Source organism: Seriola aureovittata, chromosome 9 (genome assembly GCF_021018895.1).
Source record: "Seriola aureovittata isolate HTS-2021-v1 ecotype China chromosome 9, ASM2101889v1, whole genome shotgun sequence".
NCBI classification, from domain to species: domain Eukaryota; kingdom Metazoa; phylum Chordata; class Actinopteri; order Carangiformes; family Carangidae; genus Seriola; species Seriola aureovittata.
In genome coordinates, this window is record NC_079372.1 from 28512741 (window position 1) to 28521850 (window position 9110).

General features: G+C 42.1%; 1 protein-coding gene across 2 annotated transcripts in view; it reads right to left on the minus strand.

Moving 5' to 3' along the window:
- Window positions 1–632: 632 nt before the first annotated feature.
- The window catches only part of ifrd2 (interferon-related developmental regulator 2), an 11449-nt gene continuing 2971 nt past the window's right edge, over window positions 633–9110 (minus strand). For both annotated transcript variants that reach the window (XM_056385063.1, XM_056385064.1), the window contains 11 exons: window positions 6160–6276; window positions 5929–6013; window positions 5595–5719; window positions 5190–5347; window positions 4472–4525; window positions 4035–4213; window positions 2881–2989; window positions 2594–2728; window positions 2377–2505; window positions 2063–2155; window positions 633–1944 (listed from right to left, as the gene is read on the minus strand). In XM_056385063.1, the coding sequence (XP_056241038.1) occupies window positions 1864–1944; window positions 2063–2155; window positions 2377–2505; window positions 2594–2728; window positions 2881–2989; window positions 4035–4213; window positions 4472–4525; window positions 5190–5347; window positions 5595–5719; window positions 5929–6013; window positions 6160–6276 (1265 nt within the window). In that variant the 3' untranslated portion in view covers window positions 633–1863. The remainder of the gene's footprint in view (window positions 1945–2062; window positions 2156–2376; window positions 2506–2593; window positions 2729–2880; window positions 2990–4034; window positions 4214–4471; window positions 4526–5189; window positions 5348–5594; window positions 5720–5928; window positions 6014–6159; window positions 6277–9110) is intronic.

A 9110-nucleotide genomic window follows, 5' to 3' on the forward strand; every position in this document is an offset into this window, starting at 1 on the left:
TATGACCCTTTTCAGCTTCCGTACAGTGAGTATTAATAATAATAACCATTTTATAAGTTGTACTCGCAAATATTTTTATCCCGTTATCTCTTTGTTATCTGGAGATAACGGGATAATTATTTCAGTGAGTATGGCCATCATCGGCTTCCGTACTAATGTCATTTGACCACAGCGCTTAAATAGCCCGTCTTACCCTCGTGTTCACAAATCTGTTTCTTCTTCTGTGGTTAAAGATGAACTTTTTCATGACTTAATAGTTAAATGAATATTAACAAACACACTAGGACAGAGCAGACTGAGCTGCGACAGGAAAAAACTGTAGAGCTGCTGTTTGTTCTTTAAATCACAGTGGCAAGTCCTGTCCAGTCCAAACATTAGATAATTATATTTATTTGGGGCAAGTTTTAAAACTTCTCAAACTGACGCTGCAAAAAATCGTTAATAGGAAAAACAGTCCATGCTACAGTTTGTGTCTCATGCTAACATCTACATCTACCTTCACAGTGGTAACAGCTGATCACTTTCTGCCTCATTAACTTAACGTTTATTTTTCCCACTGACCCTTTATTCCTCACATCTCGGTTGTCCAGGACAAAAACACATGTTTATGAAATAACAGAAGACGCAGAAAGTGCTGAAATACTCTTTATTTCATTCAATCCATGATCCCTTGAGCCTGAACAAGAGCTACTGATCAGACAGTTTGGTGAAGCTACACAAACCACAGATCAGCAGCTCTGTCAGTGGCCTGTTTGTATCTACTGCTCATCTAATGAATCCCTCTGCAGTGTGTCTGTAATACATACACATGGAAAGATTGTATGACCCACCAACCCGCATCAAAAATACACATGAAAAAAATTATCGTCATCTTCTCATCACTGTCTGTAAACAGTTTCTGAAAAATCACACAGTTCTGTTTTATAATAAATTACAAAGTAAAATACTATTACCCACCTGAAATGGTTAAAACGTATTTTCCTCCCAGAAAATATGAAGACAAAGATGACAGCATTAACTCTTTGATTTCATTCTTTTAATTAGGCATCTCCTTGTTTAAGTGTTTTACTTAATGATGTTAAATAAAACTCAAATAAAACACACTCTCACACAAACACCACACATCTTCTTTTAGGTTGCATTGTTTTTAGAGTCAGTTTCTGTTTGGCAGCTGAAGTAGTGACTCTGTTGCAGAGACAGAGGATGAATGAGGAGCAGTGAGGAATAAATTACACCAGAGAAGAAGAAGAAGAAGGTTTTTTTTTTTTTTTTTTACAGAACATCTCTGTGGCTCTTTTTGGTTTTCATTACAGAAATTGATCCTCTTCAGAGACTGAACCAGGAAAAAGATTAAAAAAGATTTGACTGAGTTGTCAAACCACAGGCAGCAGCTGGAGCTGGGTATCAAAAACTAAAACTCCCATCAGCACCAAAGAGGAAATGTCCCATAAAGCTTCAGAGATACTTCACTCTGTAAAAACAGAACTCTGATGTGTGAAGATCCATTAGATGTGAGGACATCATATTTACTCCTCTGTGAAATAACCTAGAAGAGCAGCAGCTTCTCATTACAGCTGGTTTTCACTTTGAAGCATCAGAACTGGACTGTGGGAAACACTGTAATCAACTCCGTGTTTTTTGATTGAAAAGTAAATACCTGCTGTCAGTCAAACTGACCCTCAGGTTTCCTGCTGAGAGCTGAGAATAACCTGAGGCCACATCGACTCTGAAGTTGCAGGTGCAGAGCACAGGTGGAAAATCCCTGTTGAGCGTTTTATGAGTGTGTGTGTGTGTGTGTGTGTGTTGAAGGCATCATTTAGTATCAGTTCCTCTCTCGTCCATCCCTCCATCTTCGTCCTCCTTTCACATGACATCGGCCCGTTTGTCCCTGACTTTGTTCCTCTGTTTCGTTCTGGCCTTGAAGGCAGCCGAGTTGAAAAGATGCTGAAGAACAAGGAGACAAGGAGACAAGGAGACAAGGAGACAAGGAGACAAGGAGATGAGTTAAACATCTTTAGACTTCTCAGGTTAGGGTGAGGGTGGAAGAAGAAGAGGCTGGTACCTTCTCAAACCGTGTGATCTTGTTTCCTTTGACAGTGGCGTCCAGGATGATGGGGGGGCCGAGGCCAAAGATGTCTCTCAGTAGAGGGTTGAACTGCACCAAAACACACACACACACACACACACACACACACACACACGATTATGAACATAATTTCTAGATATAAATAAACTTTTGTAGCTGTTTTGTGTCATGTGACACCGACACTGCAGACAATAAATAATTAGATCAGGCTGGATGTGAAATTTGAATAAATAAAATTAGTGCTTGTGTTTAGTGCTTCGAGTCCATTCACCTGGTTCAGTGTGTCTCACCTGTAGATGGTGTCTGACTCCTGACTCCAGGATCTCTTTAAAGGCGTCGTAGATTCTCCTCCTCATCCAGCTGTCGATGTAAACGCTCTCCACTCCAAACCTGATCTTCTCCTCGGTGAAGTCCTCGTTCTGCAGAGGAACAGAGAGTCAGTGACCTGTTCTCACCTGCTCAGTGACGGAGTAACGGACAGACAGGCGGAGCAGCTGTGAAACACACCTCTATGTAATGAAGCACCTCTCTGAAGATGGAGCGTTGTTTCCTCCGGTCGTTCTTGGCTCTGTGTTTGTTTCCGTCTGTGGCCAAACTCTTCAGACACTCGCACAGACCTTCACTGTCCTCCACCTCAAACTCCTGTGAACACACATCAGTCACAAAGCTGCAGGAATACAACATTCAAAACACCAGAGTAATGGGAAAGGATTGTTATACTTTTACCACCAGCTTCAGGTGAGAAGGTGTGTGTGTGTGTGTGTGTGTGTGTGTGTGTGTGTGCGTGCGTTCACCTCGTCTATATCCCTCCCCAGCTCCACCAGCAGAGCGATGGTCTCTCCCGCTGCGATCCTGTAGTTGACGTCGTTGCTCTGCAGACAGGCCTGCAGTTTGGGGAGGTGACTGGAGGCGGGAAAACAGTCAGAGAATCACTGTTAGTTACACTATTGTTAAAGTCTAGCACCCTGCCTCGCCTGCCAATCACATGTCATCCTATTAACCACACCCAGGAAGTGATATAACCCCACCTTTGTCTGCAAACCACTGACAACAAAGAACCACAGAGTGAAGTACGGACTTTTAAAGCAGTTATGTGGTTAGAATTTTATTGCGTCACGACTCTTAAATGTTTATTTGTGTTTCATTAGATTCCTGTGATTACTACGCTGGCGTCAGTTTGATTCACTTTAACCCTAACCCTTTATTATTACTAGTGCTGACATTTTAAGTTGATATGTAATTGTATTTAATTTGTTTTTATTTATTTCAATATCTCTTGTATAGAAAAAGAATGATCCATCCAGCAACCATCGACCTCAGGATCTTGAATTGTGATAAATTAAATATTTGGAGCAGCTTCTGGACCCAGTGTTTAAATGTTCAGATGTTCAGTGAGCCGACGCCTCCAACACCTCCACCTTCATTAAATGAACATGGTGACTCCTGAGACTAACACGGTCCATCACACTGTCTGAACAGAGATGGGCAGACGGGAGCTGATCATAAATAAACTGAGCTGATACCCGATAAACACCTGATCATGTGACTGCTGAGTTTAAACTGGTGTGGACTCTGATAACAGTGACAGGAAACACACAGACAGATCCTGCTAACAAACTGAAGCTTCGTCAGTCATTTCCTACACGAGCCTGAAGTCTGGTGTTTGTGAACGTGTCCCTCCTCTCACAGATAATGTGCTGCACATTAACAGAAGGACGAGCTGCCACGTCCTGGTCTGGCTCAACTCTGAGTTCCCTGTTTGGACTTTTAAGTGGAAACGAGACAAAAACACTGACAGATGTTAAACTGGTGACGTCAGGTCATTTTTCTTTGTGACTTCAGCCTTTAAATCAGCTTCAGCTGTGACAGGAGGATTTTCATGACAGAGCACATATCAACCCTGTAGTCCAGTCTGGATCACACTGGGTTTTTAGTGTGTGTTACTCACAGGTCGAGCAGCACCTTCAGCCTGGAGGCGGGACAGAGGGTGACCAGCAGAGACCAGGCCTGCAGAGCAGCACTGTGGAGGCCTGGACTCCCAGGTTTAGGTGTGGGCAGCGCCCCCTCTCTGTTGGGGTAGGAAGTCATGAATATACTCTCCAGAAGAGCCAAAGACTTGATCAGGTCCTGAGAGAGATCAGCAGAGACGTTCAGGGAAAACAGAGAGAGAAACATTAATGAGAGAGAGGAAGTGATTCTATTTCACAGCACAGTGATCAGTTCAGCTGCTGATGGGTGAAGCCATGTTTTACAGAGGTTTTATACATGGAGCGAGGAGGTGTGGCCTGCTCTTCACCATGTGACAGTCAGACAACAGTCAGACTCTTCCCTGTGATACAGATGTTTCCCTGTAAGAGATTCATGGATATCACCAGATGTTCTCACCTCTCCCTCCTCAGCAGCTGACACATAACAGCACATCCCCAGAGCTCTGGCACACTGCAGGAAACAGCAGACAATGAGACGTGATGAGACGGGGACAGACACAGGCACACAAGAACACAACATGAGGTTAGCTTAGCATCATGTCAGTTAGGTGAGAACATGTTCCATCATCTGATTTATTTTCAGTAACTTAGTCAACCTTAAAATAGTTTTTCCTTTTTTCATTTTCAAATGAATCAAATAAATGATAATGTGGTTTCTACATATGGATGTAAAGTAGAGGGTCCTCCAGAGTCTCTACACTCTGTCTCCTCTTAGTTTCATAGTGACAGAAAGCAGCAGCTGACAGACCTAGAGATCCTCCTTAAATGAACAGTCCACCTTAAAACTGAATTTGCCCAGAGGATGAGTCATAGATTTTTAATGTTTAATGTTGTTCAGTGAGTCTCTGTCCTGTGACTGACAGGTGAGTGTCAGCTGGCTGAACCAGATGTTTCTGAATCATCTGTGTTTTTTATTGTCACATTTTCACTGTGTTGTAAAGTGTCTTTGAAAGGCGCCTATAAATAAAACGTATTATTATCATTATTATTATAATACAGTTCCTGGGCTTAAGCTCCATCGTTTACACACAGCTCAGAGCTGACATGTATATAAGATTTCATTTTCTCTATAAATGAAGATGATCTCAGAGCAGGAGGTTCCCATCATCACTCACACTCTGGCGTGCCGCGATGCTGGCACTGTTATCCATCAGGAGGGCAGTGAGGATGGGGCGGAGCACCTTGAAGCCCTCCTCCGCCTCATCTCCGCCCTCCAGCTGGATACAGAGCAGAGCGAAGACTGTGGCCGCCGCCGCCTGCTCCTCTCCGCCACCTGAACAGAGAGAACAGGAAGTGATTATTCATGTTTCACTTACTCTGGTTCCACCTGAACACACAAGAGGAAACAGTTTCAACACTGATGATGAGACTGAACTGAAATGGATCCTGTGAAAGACTGAATCAAACGTAAAACACAGGATACAACAAACAAAGACAGATAAGAAGAGAGGGAAAAATTATAATAAGTAATAATAATTGCAGATTGTATTACGGTAGAAAAAAAAGAAAAGAAAATTAACCCTTTTTAAGACTTCTCTCCAGACAGTCACTGACAGTGAGGCGTCGCTCTGTCAGGAAGTCGTACAACACTTTGGACGAGAAGGCCTGACGCAACGACTCGAGGGCGGCCAGACGAGTCTTAGCACTGAGAGAGAGAGAGACAGAGAGAGAGACAGAAAGAGAGACAGACAGACAGACAGAGAGAGACAGAGAGACAGACAGAGAGAGACAGACAGAGAGAGAGAGAGACAGAGAGAGAGAGAGGAGGATAAATTGAGTTCCTCAACTTCCTGTCTTCTACAATCTTTATCGTTCTGCTGTTATTGTTGGGTCAAAGGTTAAAAACTCGCTCACCTCTTGTCCATCAGGTTGTCTATACACTGTTTGAGTTTGTCTTCCGTTTCCTCCTGTGCAGTCTGTTCATCCACCTGTTCCCCCCCTGAGTTCATCACAGTTTAAAGCCACAGTTAAAGAGGGAAACATCAGGTCCACTGTAAGAGACCGGCTGTATTTACTTCCTGTGGGGTCTACAAGCAGCAACATGGCACTTATCTAAAATAAATAATACTCTATTCATGTCCCCACCTGTTCCCTCCTCCAGCACTGATGTAGTTTCACTGGCGCTGCTGCAGTGGCTCAGAATATCAGACGTCAGCTCATCATCACTGGCTCCAGACTCTCCCTTCACCCCATTCCTAACACCTGGGGGGGGGGGGGGGGGGGGGGGGGGGGGGGGGGTAATAGAGTTAAATAATCGTGATCTCAATATTGATCAAAAATAATTGTGATTATGTTTTTGTCATACTCGAGCAGCCATACTGAAAACAATATAAAAATGAAGACGATTTTTGTTCCTCTACGTCTGGAGAACAAGATCTGTAGGTCGGGGCGTCTCTGTAGCACCACAACACTGGTGGTGCTAACAATGCTAATGCTAACAATGCTAAGGCTAACAATGCTCAACAACATGACACATTTCACCTTCTTCACAAAAACTGCAGCTGCTGAGATTTGAATATTGAACTTGGTCAAACTGAGATTTCAAATATATTTTGATGAATTGTGCAGCTCTAATACAGAGTGACAAAATAACTACTTGTTCCTGTGAAAGTGAAATAAAAGCATAAACAGGAAGAAGACAGAGTTAACCAGAGGTTGTCTGGGGCCCAGTTCTCCACAGTAACAGCAGGTTTAATGAAGATGACTGTAGCTCCCTCTGCTCAGCTGTCGGTCTGTGTCAGTAACCGGACACCATGAGTTCATCTCTCAGACACACAGAGTCTTTATAGAGTCTATATAGAGTCTATATGATCTGTGAAGCATTAGACCTGCTGACACACTGAAGACGTTTCTTCATCAGACTGACTGACTGATGAAGACAGACCTCCTCCTCCTCTTATAAACATCCAGAGAGCAGCTCTTCACACTGCTGTGACTACTACTGTGGAAGAACTGTAAATAACTAAAGGTAAAAATATCAGACCTCTTACATTAGTTTGGATAAAATATATATTTAAATGTATTTCTCTCTCATATATATATATATAATATATAATATCTAAATGCATATTTAAAAGCATTCAAATAAACACTTTAATCACAGTTTATATAAACACATGTCCACTTGTTTGAATGAATATATTATACACAAGTGTTGTTTTTAATCGATGAAATGTGTATTTCTGATATTGATATTTCTTTTTTGTTATAAATTTTATTTTTCTGTTCTCTGTCTCACGTGTAAATGAGATCTTGATCTCAATGTGACTTCCTGATTAAATAAAGTACGTAAACATACATTTTATGCACCTTTTCCCTGCATCATGTTTTATCATCAGTCTGACCCACACACGGACTCATGTTCTCCTGGTTAATGACAAGGAGAGACAACGGAAGAATTTCCCATCAGGCAGTTCTCCTCCATCTTGTGTGTTTGTATTTAGAGTCTAAACAGAACAGGGAGCAGAGGCCAGGCAGCTAGGCTAAGCTAAGCTACCCCTCAGGTTCCTGCTGGCTCAGGACTTTCTACTGTTGGTGGGATTACTGGAGACCAGAGTCACCATTCATCCAGTGTGGACCATCCAGAAGGGTCAGACCGTGTGTGTGTGTGTGTGTGTGTGTGTGTGTGTGTTCAGGTCAAACAGGACAGTCGAAGTAACCCAGAGGTCATCTATTGTTGCACCAATGCAACATGGGAGTTGTAGTTGTGTAACCTTCTCAATGAAAAACATTTATTAATGTTGATGTGTTTTACATATTGTCGACTGTTGAATCTGCATCTCTATGAAGTCACGTTTTTCTGCTTTAGATACAAGATCAATAATGATTCATGTACCTTAAATACAACAACTCTGATTTCATTAGTTTGTGTCTGACCTCAGGTGATCAGAAAACCCCAGAGGAATCAGTGGCTCTATTATATCTGGGTCAAAGTTCAGCTCTTTGACACGAGCAGGATCAGCTGTGGAGTCTGTTGTCACGTCTTCTTCTCTGCCTTTTCTTATCCAGGGTAAATTTATCTGCACATCACAAAGTCTGAAATCCTAAAGGTTCTTGTTGAGGCTGATGTCTGTTCAGAAAGAGAATATTTTCAACACAGACATGAACTCTACTGCAGAACAGGAGCTTCATTGACAATATATTAATAATGGTAGATAGATAACCTGAAAGATCTCATACAGTCTAATCAAAACATTGTTTTAATGACATCTTAAATATTCTGCAGTCAGAGTGGGAACAGGAGGGAAATTTAAAATCTGAGAAAAATAATTATTAAAGTTTTATATTATATTAATTTATATTAACATATTATTATTATTATTATTATTATTCGATTAAATCCAGGGACTATTTTCATTCATTCACCTGAGTGATAACCTACAATAAAATCCAGTTTCTCATGATTACCACATGGACCTGAACGCAGCTCTGAAAACCTATCTCTGTGTAAAATGATGTAATATTATAATGTCTGAAGGAACAGCCTGCAGCTCTCTGATCATTGCCCTGTCATCATCCTTGAACTCCTGGCAACTGTACAGATTACTCTCTCTCTCTCACACACACACACACACACACTCACACACACACATACACACACTCACACACACAGCTCAGTTATGTGAAGTGTGAGCTCCCTGCCATGGCTCACGTGTCGTCTCCACTTCACTACTTTATGCCAACACAGCAGTCAGTCAGTCAGTCAGTCACAGCTACAACAGTCAGTCTGACCTGGGGAAGAGGCTGACAGACTCTACTGCCCCAAGCCAAAAAGGGTGGGAGTCTATTTGTGTCCCTGAAGCTTTAAAGACACAGAACTCCACTCTCTACTACAGCTGCACAATTAATTGAAATATAACCAAAATCTTAATGTGACCAAGTTCAATATCCAAATCACAGCAGCTGCACTTATTTTGATGAAGGTTAAATGTGTCACAGCGTTGTGCATTGTTAGCATTAGCATTGTTAGCACCATCAGTGTTGTGGTGCTACAGAGACGCAACGACCTAAAGATCATGTTCTCCAGACGTAGAGGA